Source organism: Ranitomeya variabilis, chromosome 4 (assembly GCF_051348905.1).
Source record: "Ranitomeya variabilis isolate aRanVar5 chromosome 4, aRanVar5.hap1, whole genome shotgun sequence".
Classification (NCBI taxonomy): domain Eukaryota; kingdom Metazoa; phylum Chordata; class Amphibia; order Anura; family Dendrobatidae; genus Ranitomeya; species Ranitomeya variabilis.
The window spans coordinates 671703688-671720515 of NC_135235.1; the positions used below are offsets into that span (position 1 = coordinate 671703688).

The following is a 16828-nucleotide window of genomic DNA, read 5'->3' on the forward strand; positions in this document are numbered from 1 at the left end:
AAAATATGCATCCGCTGCCCCCGTTGTGCGGCGGAGACCACACTAGCGTCGGGAACGTCGGCCCGACGCGCAGCGACGGGTTGTTCCCGACGCTAGTGTGAAAGTAGCCTTAGAGTTCACACAGGGGAGAAGCCATTTTCTTGTCCAGAATGTGGGAAAAGTTATAGTGTTAAATCAAAACTTGTTAGACATCAGAGAACTCACACAGAAGAGAAGCCAATTTTATGTTCTGAATGCGGGAAATGTTTTAACAGCAAAGCAAATCTTTTTGCACACCACAGAATTCACACAGGGGAGAGGGCATTTTCATGTTTAGAATGTGGGAAATGTTACAGCATTCAATCAAAACTTATTAGACATCAGAGAAACCACACAGGGAAGAAGCCATTTTCATGTTCAGAATGTGGAAAATCTTTTAATGAGAAATCAAATCTTACTGCACATCAGAGAATTCACACAGGGGAGAAACCATTTTCATGTACAGAATGTGGGAAATGTTTTTCCTATAAATCAAACCTTGTTATGCATCTGAGAACTCACACAGGGGAGAAACCATATTTATGTTTAATATGTGGGAAATGTTTTAATCAGAAAGCAAATCTTTCTGCACATCAAAGAATACACACAGGGGAGAAACCATTTTCATGCACAGAATGTGCAAAATGTTTTGCCTACAAAGGTGATCTTGTTAAACATAAGAGAACACATGCGGGTGAGTAGCTATTTTTATGTTCTCAATGTGGGAAAAGTTTTAACATCAAACCAAATCTTGCTTCACATAAGAGAATTCACACAGGTGAGAATCCATTTTTATGTCTATCTTTATGTTATTCCTATTAGTCAACTCTTTTTTTTATAGTTGAGAACTCACACAGGGAAGAAACTATTTTCATGATGAAAATTTGAAAAATGTTTTTTAGAGAAATTACATCTTCTAAAGCATCAAAAAAGTTGATCAAGGTTACATTTCAAAGAATAAGGTATAGCAATTCAGAGCACTAAGTTATTATGATTATAATGAAATGTTTGCAACTACCAATAAACATCAGCAAATAACACTCCTATATATTTTACCATGTACAGAATACATTACATTCAAATAAACACTAAACTTTATCTTAACCCCTTCATGACCTTGGGATTTTTCATTTTTCCGTATTCGTTTTTCACTCCCCTCCTTCCCAGAGCCATAACTTTTTTTTTTTTCCGTCAATTTGGCCATGTGAGGGCTTATTTTTTGCGGGACGAGTTGTACTTTTGAACGACATCATTGGTTTTACCATGTCGTGTACTAGAAAATGGGAAGAAAATTCCAAGTGTGGTGAAATTGCAAAAAAAGTGCAATCCCACACTTGTTTTTTGCTTGGCTTTTTTGCTAGGTTCACCGAATGCTAAAACTGACCTGCCATTATGATTCTCCAGGTCACTATGAGTTCATAGACACCTAACATGACTAGGTTATTTTTTACCTAAGTGGTGAAAAAAAATTCCAAACTTTGCTAAAAAAAAAAAAAAAAATTGCGCCATTTTCCGATACTCGTAGCGTCTCCATTTTTCATGATCTGGGGTCGGTTGAGGGCTTATTTTTTGCGTGCCGAGCTGGCATTTTTAATGATTCCAATTCGGTGCAGATACGTTCTTTTGATCGCCCATTATTGCATTTTAACCAAAAAAACGACCAAAAAAACCTAATTCTGGCGTTTCGATTTTTTTTCTCGTTATGACGTTTAGCAATCAGGTTAATGCTTTTTTTTTATTGATCGGGCCATTCTGAACGCGGCGATCCCAAATATGTGTAGGTTTGATTTTTTTTTATTGATTTATTTTGATTGGGGCGAAAGGGGGGTGATTTAAACTTTTATATTTTTTTTATTTTTTTCACATTTTTTAACTTTTTTTTTAAACTTTTGCCATGCTTCAATAGCCTCCATTGGAGGCTAGAAGCAGGCACAGCACGATCGCCTCTGCTACATAGCAGCGATCTGCTGTTTGCTGCTATGTAGTAGAAAATTAGGTGTGCTGTGAGCGCAGACCACAGGGTGACGCTCACAGCTATCCGGGATCAGTAACCATAGAGGTCTCAAGGACCTCTATGGTTACAATGGAGAAGCATCGCCGACCTCCGATCATGTGACGGGGGTCGGCGATGCGCTCATATCCGGCCGCCCGGCCGGATGCGGTAGTTAAATGCCGCTGTCTGCGTTTGACAGCGGCATTTAACTAGTTAATAGTGGTGGGTGAATCGCGATTTCACCCGCCGCTATTGCGGGCACATGTCAGCTGTTCAAAACAGCTGACATGTCCCGGCTTTGATGCGGGCTCACCGCGGAGCCCTGCATCAAAGCAGGGGAGCTGACCTCGGACGTACTATCCCGTCCGAGGTCAGTAAGGGGTTAAAGGGGTACTCAAGGGAGATAGAAAAATTATTGTAATGGCCATACCTTCATAAACTATTAAAATAACATGACTAGTGCTTCCTACCCTCACACTACCTGTAATTCTGTGTGACGCTGCAGCTGCTCCTCACTGTTCTCCCTCCCTTATGGAATGTTACGTCACACATCAGAGAGCATGGCCTGTTCCCTGCTAGTAGCAGCCGCCAGCCCCATGATACCATCTGGCCTCCTCCCAGCTGCTAATAGCGGCCTACCCCCTGATACTATCTGCTTGTATGTGGTCCGATATTATCAGAGGACAGGCTGCTGATATTAGCAGCGGAGAGCAGGCCATGCCCAAGTCACCCCCCAAAATCAGATCACAAAGAAGTACCCCTTTAAAAAAGACCTTTGATTACATTTTACGTACTTGATGAAGTGGTTGCAGATCTGAATAAAATGTATTTTTTTAATCATTTTATTTTTCAGCTCCGTTATGGAGATATTAGCTTTACACTTTATATGCTAATTTCCCTTTCAACCAAGGTGGCATTACCAGAGATTTTTTCCTCGGGAGTGTTACCTTTTCCTCCTGCATTATTTTGCCCAATCATAAGTAAGAGACATAATATTAGAACAATCCTCGCCACTATTTCTATCCAAAATGCCTACTAGCTCTCCCTCATTCCTATAGGTTTTAAAGCAATGTTCTAATATGATGCCTCTTATACTTCGTAGGTATGTGAAGATATTTTTCTGTTTTTAAAATGATCCTTTCAGAGGAGTGTAAGGGGTAATGTCTTTCCTTGTGGAGAGCGACATGCCTGATATGCTGGTGTAAGGAGACTTACAGGCCATGCAATGCTCTTCTGGGAAATTATTATTTATAGGTCATGCAGAGATAATTCTATGAATCATATTACACTACTGAGCAGGCTAGCTGGACTCCTGTCCATCCATGCCAGAAGAAAGGTTTCACATAATAATATACAGGAATCATGTATCCAAGGCTCATCATCATCATCAATAAGACCCAACTGGCATATCCCATGAATAAATAGTACTGGAGATCGGACCAGCTCAAAAAGGTACAGACACAAGAAAAGGGAAATATTAGATGCCTATAATCAGCATCCCCCTCTTGGCATTTATAACATTGTAATTATATTACTCTATATACAAACTTAGTATTAATGTACAAAAAATGTGTAGTTTATTAGATTTATTGTTAGCTGTAGGAGAAACAGTTACATGGGATTCAAGAACGTCTTTGCACTCTACTTTGTAAGGGACAAGATGGGGTCCTCTAACTTTTACTCCCGTGAAATTTGCAACATAATTCCCTTTCCTACTTGGTATATTGTGCTACCAGGCCTTCCTCCTTCATTAATACTGATGTATTTTAAATAAATCTTTGATTTACAGTAAACTATAGTTATGATTTTAGTGTTTCTAGTAATAAATCCCAACTTATGTGAATGAGGACTCTTTCAGATGTCTGTGCACATCGCTTCGAGCATGGACTGCAAAGCATACAGGTCCTTCTCAAAAAATTAGCATATAGTGTTAAATTTCATTATTTACCATAATGTAATGATTACAATTAAACTTTCATATATTATAGATTCATTATCCACCAACTGAAATTTGTCAGGTCTTTTATTGTTTTAATACTGATGATTTTGGCCTACAACTCCTGATAACCCAAAAAACCTGTCTCAATAAATTAGCATATCAAGAAAAGGTTCTCTAAACGACCTATTACCCTAATCTTCTGAATCAACTAATTAACTCTAAACACATGCAAAAGATACCTGAGGCTTTTAAAAACTCCCTGCCTGGTTCATTACTCAAAACCCCCATCATGGGTAAGACTAGCGACCTGACAGATGTCAAGAAGGCCATCATTGACACCCTCAAGCAAGAGGGTAAGACCCAGAAAGAAATTTCTCAACAAATAGGCTGTTCCCAGAGTGCTGTATCAAGGCACCTCAATGGTAAGTCTGTTGGAAGGAAAAAATGTGGCAGAAAACGCTGTACAACGAGAAGAGGTGACCGGACCCTGAGGAAGATTGTGGAGAAGGACCGATTCCAGACCTTGGGGAACCTGAGGAAGCAGTGGACTGAGTCTGGTGTGGAAACATCCAGAGCCACCGTGCACAGGCGTGTGCAGGAAATGGGCTACAGAGAAGCAGCACTGGACTGTTGCTAAGTGGTCCCAAGTACTTTTTTCTGATGAAAGCAAATTTTGCATGTCATTCGGAAATCAAGGTGCCAGAGTCTGGAGGAAGACTGGGGAGAAGGAAATGCCAAAATGCCTGAAGTCCAGTGTCAAGTACCCACAGTCAGTGATGGTGTGGGGTGCCATGTCAGCTGCTGGTGTTGGTCCACTGTGTTTCATCAAGGGCAGGGTCAATGCAGCTAGCTATCAGGAGATTTTGGAGCACTTCATGCTTCCATCGGCTGAAATGCTTTATGGAGTTGAAGATTTAATTTTTCAGCACGACCTGGCACCTGCTCACAGTGCCAAAACCACTGGTAAATGGTTTACTGACCATGGTATTACTGTGCTCAATTGGCCTGCCAACTCTCCTGACCTGAACCCCATAGAGAATCTGTGGGATATTGTGAAGAGAAAGTTGAGAGACGCAAGACCCAACACTCTGGATGAGCTTAAGGCCGCTATTGAAGCATCCTGGGCCTCCATAACATCTCAGCAGTGTCACAGGCTGATTGCCTCCATGCCACGCCGCATTGAAGCAGTCATTTCTGCCAAAGGATTCCCGACCAAGTATTGAGTGCATAACTGACCATTATTATTTGATGTTTTTTTTGTTTGGTATTAAAAAACACTTTTATTTGATTGGACCGGTGAAATATGCTAATTTATTGAGACAGGTTTTTTGGGTTATCAGGAGTTGTATGCCAAAATCATCAGTATTAAAACAATAAAAGACCTGACAAATTTCAGTTGGTGGATAATGAATCTATAATATATGAAAGTTTAATTGTAATCATTACATTATGGTAATTAATGAAATTTAACACTATATGCTAATTTTTTGAGAAGGACCTCTGTATACTGGCAGCAGGTCTCCCGAAGCGAGCATGACAGCCTCTTATCTATGAGGCTGTCACACTTGAGTTAGGAGAGCCACGGCCTGTCTGTGCTTTGTGGTCCATACTTGGACTGATGTGCACAGATGTCTGAGTGAGCCAAACAAGTGACTCTATTAACCCCTTAAGCCCCGAGGGTGGTTTGCACGTTAATGACCGGGCCAATTTTTACAATTCTGACCACTGTCCCTTTATGAGGCTATAACTCTGGAACGCTTTGACGGATCTTGGCGATTCTGACATTGTTTTCTCGTGACATATTGTACTTCATGTTAGTGGTAAAATTTATTCTATATAACTTGCGTTTATTTGTGAAAAAAATGGAAATTTGGCGAAAATTTTGAAAATTTCGCAATTTTCCAACTTTGAATTTTTATGCCTTTAAATCACAGACATATGTCACGCAAAATACTTAATAAGTAACATTTCCCACATGTCTACTTTACATCAGCACAATTTTGGAACCAAAATTTTTTTTTGTTAGGGAGTTATAAGGGTTAAAATTTGACCAGAAATTTCTCATTTTTACAACACCATTTTTTTTTAGGGACCACATCTCATTTGAAGTCATTTTGAGGGGTCTATATGATAGAAAATACCCAAGTGTGACACCATTCTAAAAACTGCACCCCTCAAGGTACTCAAAACCACTTTCAAAAAGTTTATTAACCCTTCAGGTGTTTCACATGAATTTTTGGAATGTTTAAATAAAAATGAACATTTAACTTTTTTTCACACAAAATTTATTTCAGCTCCAATTTGTTTTATTTTACCAAGGGTAACAGGAGAAAATGGACCCCAAAAGTTGTTGTACAATTTGTCCTGAGTACGCTGATACCCCATATGTGGGTGTAAACCATTGTTTGGGCGCATGGCAGAGCTTGGAAGGGAAGGAGCGCCATTTGACTTTTCAATGCAAAATTGACTGGAATTGAGATGGGACGCCATGTTGCGTTTGGAGAGCCCCTGATGTGCCTAAACACTGAAACCCCCTACAAGTGACACCATTTTGGAAAGTAGACCCCCTACGGAACTTATCTAGATGTGTGTTGAGCACTTTGACCCACCAAGTGCTTCACAGAAGTTTATAATGCAGAGCCGTAAAAATAAAAAATCATATTTTTTCACAAAAATGATCTTTTCGCCCCCAATTTTTTATTTTCCCAAGGGTAAGAGAATAAATTGGACCCCAAAAAATGTTGTGCAATTTGTCCTGAGTAAGCTGATACTCCATATGTGGGTGTAAACCATTGTTTGGGCGCATGGCAGAGCTTGGAAGGGAAGGAGCGCTATTTGACTTTTCAATGCAAAATTGACTGGAATTGAGATGGGACGCCATGTTGCGTTTGGAGAGCCCCTGATGTGCCTAAACATTGAAACCCCCTACAAGTGACACCATTTTGGAAAGTAGACCCCCTAAGGAACTTATCTAGATGTGTTTTGAGAGCTTTGAACCCCCAAGTGTTTCACTACAGATTATAACGCAGAGCCGTGAAAATAATTTTTTTTTTCTCAAAAATTATTTTTTAGCCCCCAGCTTTGTATTTTTACAAGGGTAACATAATAAATTGGACCCCAAAATTTGTTTTCCAATTTGTCCTGAGTTCGCTGATACCCCATATGTGGGGGGGAACCACTGTTTGGGCGCATGACAGAGCTCGGAAGGGAAGGAGCGCCATTTGGAATGCAGCCTTAAATGGATTGGTCTGCAGGCGTCACATTGCATTTGCAGAGCCCCTGATGTACCCAAACAGTAGAAACCCCCCACAAGTGACCCCAAATTGGAAACCAGACCTCCCGAGGAACTTATCTAGATGTGTTGTGAGAACTTTGAACCCCCAAGTGTTTCACTACAGTTTATAACGCAGAGCCGTGAAAATAAAAATTCCTCTTTTTTTTCACAGAAATGATTTTTTAGCCCCCAGCTTTGTATTTTTACAAGGGTAACATAATAAATTGGACCCCAAAAGTTGTTGTCCAATTTGTCCTGAGTACGCTGATACCCCATATGTGGGGGGGAAGCACTGTTTGGGCGCATGACAGAGCTCGGAAGGGAAGGAGCGCCATTTGGAATGCAGACTTAAATGGATTGGTCTGCAGGCGTCACGTTGCATTTGCAGAGCCCCTGATGTACCCAAACAGTACAAACCCCCCACAAATGACCCCATATTGGAAACTAGACCTCCCAAGGAACTTATCTAGATGTGTTGTGAGAACTTTGAACCCCCAAGTGTTTCACTAAAGTTTATAGCGCAAAGCCGTGAAAATAAAAATTCTTTTTTTTTCTCACAAAAATGATATTTTAGCCCCCAGTTTTGTATTTTTTTTTTTACACATGTGGAAATTTTTTTTTTTAACTTTTTTACTTTGTCCCGGGGGGGACATCACAGATCGATGATCTGATAGTGTGCACAGCACTCTGTCAGATCACCGATCTCACTTACATCGGTGCAGGCTTACCAGCGTCTGCTCTGAGCAGACACTCAGTAAGCCACCTCCTTCCCTGCAGGACCCGGATGCCACGGCCATCTTGGATCCGGGACCTGCAGGGAGGAAGGAGGTAGGAGACCCTCGGAGCAACGCGATCACATCGCATTGCTCCGGGGGTCTCAGGGAAGCACGCAGGGAGCCCCCTCCCTGCGCGATGCTTCCCTATACCGCCGGTACACTGCGATCATGTTTGATCGCGGTGTGCCGGGGGTTAATGTGCCGGGGGGCGGTCCGTGACCGCTCCTGGCACATAGTGCCGGATGTCAGCTGCGATAGGCAGCTGACACCCGGCCGCGATCGGCCGCGCTCCCCCCGTGAGCGCGGCCGATCGCGTATGACGTACTATCCCGTCACCGGGAATTAAGTCCCAGGTCACCTTGACGGGATAGTACGTCATACGGGATTAAGGGGTTAAAAACTGTCATTGGTCAGGAATGCAATATAGATGACCAAAAAGTGATTATGGAAAGGGGTGAGCTCTCCATTACCCCAAGGACAAGCGGGTAGAGCATTTCAGTAGGAGCCACAAGCGAGGAGTTGGAGTTTACCTAATCTAGTTGGAGCGAGTGGATTTGTGTCTTGTTGTGGTGTTACAAATTTATCCATTGAGGAATCCAATAAATGGTTGGCTACTACTTTTCAAGTCCCTTTCATTGGAATTAACTTCCATAGATAAGAACCTTACTAAATGAAAAAGGAAGCCAGCTCACCGAAAACAGCTTGTTTTACAGTCACCCATGACAGCACCATAAGAGAGGGGATCCACCCTTCAAGGACAGGAAACCATCAAGACAAAAAAGGGCGGCTCCTCTCTCCGCATCAGTTAGTTTCTTGTCCTTGATAGGAAACCCTAGTTAAAGGCAGCAGTGAAGATGGAAGAGGATGCCTGGGCCTGGGACGGTCGGGAATCTGGGTAGACAGGGGTCTGCTGCGGCCGTAACCAGGTACTGGCAGTGCCTCGGTGGTCCCAGTGGGGTGCCCTTTCTGAGCAAGCCTGTGCGGGCTTTTGCTAGCCACGCTGCCCGGAGGCACATCGGTGCTCCGGGCAAATATGGAAGAGGATGCCTGGACCTGGGTTGGTCGAAAGGAGGCAGACTGGTTGCTGCAGTGGCCAATGCCAGGGGCCAGTAGTGCCACTGAGGTCCCAAGGGGTTCCCTCCCTGAGCGGGTGTGGGCTAGCCAAGCCAGGTCTCCTCGGACGCATCAGTGTACCGGGGGAAGAGAAGCAGCGTGGCGCTTATCACGGGAGATCCAGAGTAGCTCTGCAGTAGTGATGGGTAGTTCATGAGTGAGTAGTTCAAAATGAACTAATCTTCATCTAGTTCACCATCCTGACAGAGATTAGTTTATTATGAACTAAACAGCAAGTGGGAGGAGACAGAGAGTGATCCCTCATACAGCTCCTCACACTGAAGATCCCTGGTCTCACACTTGCTCTTTATAGCTCCTGATGCTGGAAAAGAAGGTAGTAAAACACTATACCACACATCAAATACAAATATAATAGTAATAATAAAAACTGAAATTGTACAGTAGACAGACACAGCTCATGTGTGTATGAGAGAGAGTGTTTCTGTGGTGTGGTTCATGCCCCTCACCAGTCTTTGTGATAAGATCAGCCTCCTGTAGAGGATCAGCCTCCTGTAGCCTAGAAGATCAGTCTTGCTAAAATCTTTACCACTGGCTCCTGTTCTGTTCTCAGGATGCTGAACGGCTTCTCAGCTCCCTCATACACAATCATTATGAGTCAGTACTCTACACTAATACAGGGGGAACTGCTGCTGGGCTCAGTGAGATGCATCACGTTGAACTAGGCTGTCCTGAGTCATTCTCAACAGAACATCTAGTTCAGCAGTTCATATAGTTCATTTAGGTCACATGACATGATGCATTTCCTATCAGCTCCTCACAGGATAGGGTGGAGAATTATCAGGCTGTCTTCTAATAGGAAGATCTTCTTTGCCCCATAGCAACCAATCAGAGGTCAGCTTTCTGATACTGCAGTAGTGCAGTGCAGTGCTCTGGCAAGTGAAATCTGAGCTGTGATTGGTTGCTATGGGCAGCAAAAGATCCATTTTCTGTAAGGCAGCTTGGTAAATCTGTAGTTCTGTGTAGTTTCACCACATCTCTTCCTTTTGCAACCTATTGCAGTGGTGTGAAATGAATACTGTCTGACTGCTCAGTGCTCAATACCAGAGACACTGCAAGTGACCATAATGTGTGCAGATAATACACTGAAGAGAAAGAGAAGCCAGGTATGGAATCATTTCACACTTAGTGGAGATCAGAAGAAAGCAAAATGTTCCTACTGCTCAAATGTGATAAGTGTAGCTTGTGGTTCTGTGGGTAATCTGTCACGCCATTTAAATAGTAAGCATCCAACAATATCCACTACTAGGAGTGAACCCCAACAACCAATCCCCACACTGTCTCATACACCATGTGAAGATGATGTTCAAGACAATCCACTGGAACCACCACAAGGCACAAGTGCAACTACAGATGTAAATCAAGATGCTGCAATATGTTCCTCAGCTGTACAAACTATCCAAAAGCAACAAACTACCATAGGTAGCTACTTCAGCAGCAATAGACCATTGTCTGTAAGGCGATCCAAACAGTTGGATGAGCAGCTGCTAAAATTTATTATTATGGGTTTCCACCCATTTAGTATTGTGGAGGAGAAAGAGTTCAAAACACTAGTACATACACTGTGTCCAGGATATAATCCTCCCACAAGGAAAACCGTGTCTAGCAGTTTGCTATTGCAACTGTACAATAGCACTTTAGAGAGAGTGCGATTTCATTTGCAAGACTCTGATGCAGTTTTGCTTAACTACAGACTCATGGACCTCATTAAATAACCAAAGTTATATTGCTGTCACAGCTCATTTCATCAATACAGCATGTGAGCTACGTTCGGTGCTGTTAGAATGCCTTGAAATGCAGGAAAGGCACAGTTCTGAAAATCTGTGCAGGCGATTGAAGGACACAGTCCGTGAATGGGGGTTGGAAAATAAAGTGGTGGCTGTTGTCACAGACTAATATTGTGGCAGGTGTCAGGATGTCCAACTGGCGACATCTACCATGTTTTGCGCACTGTGTAAACTTGGTTGTTCAGGCTGGAATTTCTGTTAATGGCATTAACAGCATTATTAATAAGATAAAAGGTATAGTAGAATTTTTCAAAAGAACTTCACATGGCCTTTCGAAATTACATGATACCCAAAAACAAATGGGATTACCAGAACTGAAGCTCACCCAAGATGTCCCTACTAGGTGGAATTCAACTTTTGACATGATATCCAGAATGGTGAAAATAAAGGATGCAGTAGTTGCCACCTTGGCTATGCTACACACAGAACTCAGTATTCTGACATCACAGGAGTGGACTGTTGCACAAAAAGCAATAGAAGTGTTGCAGATTTTTCAAGAAATCACAGTAGAAGTCAGTTCTGAAAAATCTGTGCCCAGATCAAAAGTGATATTATTTGTCAAAATAATGAACAGGAAAATGGAGTCATTGCAGAGGGATTCAACAATTCCAGCAGAAATACAGTCAATGGTGACAACACTAAAGACACAACTTGCAACACAATTCCGGGACCTGGAAGACAACGAACTTAACAATCAGGCAACACTTTTAGACCCAAGATTTAAAAAGTACGGGTTTTCAGATAATGCTAAATTTAACCTGGCTTATGAAAATCTAAAGCAAAAAGTATGTGGTATGAGAATTGCTGATGAAAGTCCAGCAATATCTGTGGAAGAAGCACAGACATCACAATCTACCTCAAGCTTATGGGAGGATTTCGATACAGAAGTGAGAAATGTCACTACAGTGCAGAATCCAGTGGCAGCGGGAATTATAGAACTGGACAAATATATGCAACAGCCCATTTTACAGAGGAAGGCAGATCCCCTACTTTGGTGGAATGAAAGAAAAGCCATTTATCCAAGACTTTTTCAACTGGCAAAGCGGCGACTGTGTATTATGGCCTCCTCTGTTCCCTGTGAGAGAATATTTTCAAAAGCCGGACAAGTTGTCACTGAGAGAAGAAACAGACTCAAAACTTCCAAAGTTGGACAAATCCTGTTCTTGAATCAGATTATGAACCTATAGTTATTGAAGCAATATACAGTGCCTACAAGTAGTATTCAACCCCCTGCAGATTTAGCAGGTTTACACATTTGGAATTAACTTGGCATTGTGACATTTGGACCGTAGATCAGCCTGGAAGTGTGAAATGCACTGCAGCAAAAAAGAATGTTATTTCTTTGTTTATTTTTTTTTTAAATTGGGAAAAGTTTTTTCAGAGGGTCATTTATTATTCAACCCCTCAACCCACCAGATTTCTGTTTGGTTCCCCTAAAGTATTAAGAAGTAGTTCAGGCACAAAGAACAATGAGCTTCACATGTTTGGATTAATTATCTCTTTTTCCAGCCTTTTCTGACTATTTAAGACCCTCCCCAAACTTGTGAACAGCACTCAAACATGGTCAACATGGGAAAGACAAAGGAGCATTCCAAGGCCATCAGAGACAAGATTGTGGAGGGTCACAAGGCTGGCAAGGGGTACAAAACCCTTTCCAAGGAGTTGGGCCTACCTGTCTCCACTGACCAATATAAATATCCTCATATGATAGAAAGATCCCTCCATCAATACATAATGGGCACCAAAAGAGAAGTATGAAGAGACTGGATTAATTTAAAACAATTATATTTATTATAAACAACATTAAAAAATACATAAAACACACAGTGTTACGGTGAGATATAGTACAAGTACGAGATCTAAGTAGAGCTGAAAACTAGAGAGTCCCCCCACTAGTTACTCCTGCGTAGACCACAAATGTGTAGCTACAAGCTCCTGATATTACCATAGACCATACCACAGGGTAAAGCTTACATACAAAATGTGATATAAATACCTTGTAGAAAAACTACCATGCCATGTACCCAAGGCAGTCAAGCTAATATGTAGCATAAGGCCGGCATGGACATAATAACCAGTGATAGTATGTCAAGCTGATTTTTTACCTGCGGTCATATTGTCAAAATCTGGAGACAGGAGGGGGATCACTCAGCCAGGGCGCACCTCATATCTCACCGTAACACTGTGTGTTTTATGTATTTTTTAATGTTGTTTATAATAAATATAATTGTTTTAAATTAATCCAGTCTCTTCATACTTCCCCCTACCTGTCTCCACTGTTGGGAGCATCATCCGGAAGTGGAAGGCTTATGGAACTACTGTTAGCCTTCCACAGCCTGGACAGCCTTTGAAAGTTTCCTCCCGTGCCGAGGCCAGGCTTGTCCGAAGAGTCAAGGCTAACCCAAGGACAACAAGGAAGGAGCTCCGGGAAGATCTCATGGCAGTGGGGACATTGGTTTCAGTCAATACCATAAGTAACGTACTCCACCGCAATGGTCTCCGTTCCAGACGAGCCCGTAAGGTACCTTTACTTTCAAAGCGTCATGTCAAGGCTCGTCTACAGTGTGCTCATGATCACTTGGAGGACTCTGAGACTGACTGGTTCAAGGTTCTCTGGTCTGATGAGACCAAGATCGAGATCTTTGGTGCCAACCACACACGTGACGTTTGGAGACTGGATGGCACTGCATACGACCCCAAGAATACCATCCCTACAGTCAAGCATGGTGGTGGCAGCATCATGCTGTGGGGCTGTTTCTCAGCCAAGGGGCCTGGCCATCTGGTCCGCATCCATGGGAAGATGGATAGCATGGCCTACCTCGAGATTTTGGCCAAGAACCTCCGCTCCTCCATCAAGGATCTTAAGATGGGTCGTCATTTCATCTTCCAACAAGACAACGACCCAAAGCACACAGCTAAGAAAACCAAGGCCTGGTTCAAGAGGCAAAAAATCAAGGTGTTGCAGTGGCCTAGTCAGTCTCCTGACCTTAACCCAATTGAAAACTTGTGGAAGGAGCTCAAGATTAAAGTCCACATGAGACACCCAAAGAACCTAGATAACTTGGAGAAGATCTGCATGGAGGAGTGGGCCAAGATAACTCCAGAGACCTGTGCCGGCCTGATCAGGTCTTATGAAAGACGATTATTAGCTGTAATTGCAAACAAAGGTTATTTCACAAAATATTAAAACTAGGGGTTGAATAATAATTGACCCACACTTTTATGTTTAAAATTTATAAAAATTTAACTGAGCAACAAAACTTTTTGGTTTGTAAGATTTATGCATCTGTTAATAAATCCTGCTCTTGTTTGAAGTTTGAAGGCTCTAACTTATTTGCATCTTATTAAACCTGCTAAATCTGCAGGGGGTTGAATACTACTTTTAGGCACTGTATATAGGATACTGTGCTATAAAAAGAATTACCTTTATTAAACAAATACTACAACATGTAGCCAAATCATTAGATTTACATTTATATCAAATACCAACAGGTATTAATACATGTACACTACTTGATAATTTAGGAAAATACATCAACGTAAGTCTGGTCTACCCTCCATGAAAAAAAGTGCATCGTGCTACTCTCATTGCTAACCCTGGTGATGTCCTCACAAGATAGACACCTGAATCCCTAGAGGGTTAAATAAAGACATATAGGGTGAGCACTTACTGGAGAGGTGACCTGATGAACGTGGTTTTCCACAGCGCCCCAACGCGCGTTTCGTCCCTTCGTCAGGAGGCGAACGTTATAGGGAGAGTGTGTGCATCTTAAATAGGAACCAATATCCAATGGGGGAACCAGTTTCGTTTTGATATGGTCCCGCCTGTTACTACTCCGGACATCACATCCGTTGTATATTGCGCGTGCGCAGCTGGCAAGCTCCGTCTCCTGGGCGTCCTGGTTTGCGGCCGTGGAACGCAAGCACAAACCTGGGCTGTCATGGAGACAGCGCAGGCGTCCTGCTCCTGGTGCCCGCTTGCCATCGCCCCAACGGAAGTGACAGCTGTGCACACATCACAACAGAATGAAGGTAAAAAAGTCCACTTCAGAATTTTAAAGTGCAATCGTGCATAGTGTAATAGTGCAGGTGTGCAAAAACCGGCTGATGACAAAATGCCATTCTGCCAGCTGACAGAAAATCCGTCCTCCTATGCCTACCTATAATGTGCTCACATCCTACTTAGGGGCAATCAACTCCACCAATAACCGAACATCAATATAATTACCAAAAAGTTTTAAAACGGATTAATAACAACATATCATATAGTGAAATAAAGTGACATTAGTTGAGGCTAAAAATTGCATAGTGTATACATACAATAATAACCTGATATCCAATCAGGGAATATCGGTAAAAACAGGTGGAATAAAAAAGAGAATGAAAGTACAGATTGTGAGTCTTCAAATAATGGACTTTCTCCTCCTAGATCAGTAGGTGTCCAGATCCCATACAGGCGCTGTATAATTGCATATATGGACCCCCATCGATATTGATATAGAGTAACCTATAACATAATTACAACAATAAAACATTAAAAGTAAACAAAAACAAAAACATAATAACAATAACTATAATAGCAATATGGACCCGGTCTGCTCCAGATCATATACTATAAAAACACCCACCCTAAAAGTTAAAAATACCACCCATATAATATTTTTCTTATAAACCAAAAAGATTTTTTACAAGAAAGAACTGAATCCAAAGTTCTCATTTAACCCCAATGGTGTCACTGTTTTTAGACGGTATATCCAGCGACTCTCAATTTGCGCCAATTTTTTGAAAAGGTCCCCACCCCTCTGTCCCACTGATACCTGATCTATTGCTCTTATTTTCAGTAGGCTTGAATCCGAGTTATGAAAATCCCTGAAGTGCCTCGGGATTGTTTTCAGAGGCTCCTCACTGGTATTCTTGTTAGACTTAGATTTTTCAATATCCCTCACATGTTCTCTAACTCGAATTTTGAGTTCACGGGTAGTCATCCCCACGTATATTTTTGCACATGGACATTGGGCATAGTAGATGACACCCGTGGATGAACATGTGAGTCTATGCCATATTTTGAATGTACGTGTGCCCTCAGAATTTTGAAAATCCTTACATTTAATCAAATTCTTACAGGCCTTACATAGACCACATGGGAAAAAGCCTTTTAGTGCCACCAAATCAGATCCTTTGTTTTTCTGATGATCTGCCATATAATGGCTGTTCACCAGGAGGTCCCTGAGATTTCTGGATCTCCTTGCCGTTATCAGTGGTTCAGGAGGGATTACCTTTCTTAGTATGGGGTCTGTTGTTAAGACACCCCAATATTTACGGAATATTTCCCTCACATCATCCCACTGATTAGTAAATGAGGTTATAAATCTTAATTGATCTCTCTTTTTGTTGTCCATTGGGGGAGAGGATTTATACAAGAGGGTATTTCTGGAGGACTGATTAGCTCTCTGATAGCCCTTACGTATTGTTCTGTGGCTATAACCTCTATCCCGAAACCTAGAGTAGAGATCCCTAGACTGCCTCTGAAAGTTCGCTTCGGTAGAACAAATTCTCCTGATACGGAGGTGCTGGCCTATTGGAATACCCCTTATTGTTTTACATGGGTGAGATGACTCGGCATGTAAAATGGTGTTTGTGGCCGTGGGTTTTCTGTATACATCCGTAACCAGAATCCCATGCTCATCAACTCGAACATTTATGTCGAGAAAATTGACCTCTCGACCGCATGTATATGTGAGTTTAATATTTTGGTCGTTGTTATTTAGCACATTCATCATGTCACCTAGTTCCTCCTTAGATCCCTCCCAGATAAACCACACATCATCTATATAGCGGATCCAATGATGAATCTTGTCCGCATTCGCTATAGGATTACTCTGAAAGATGTCTCGTTCCCAGAACCCAAGG

General features: G+C 42.0%; 1 protein-coding gene across 1 annotated transcript in view; it reads left to right on the forward strand.

Annotated features, from left to right (window-relative positions):
- Positions 1–16828, forward strand: part of LOC143768200 (uncharacterized) — a 144374-nt gene that overhangs the window by 97525 nt on the left and 30021 nt on the right. The window contains exon 20 of the mRNA XM_077256891.1: positions 114–687. Coding sequence (XP_077113006.1) covers positions 114–687 — 574 coding nt within the window. The remainder of the gene's footprint in view (positions 1–113; positions 688–16828) is intronic.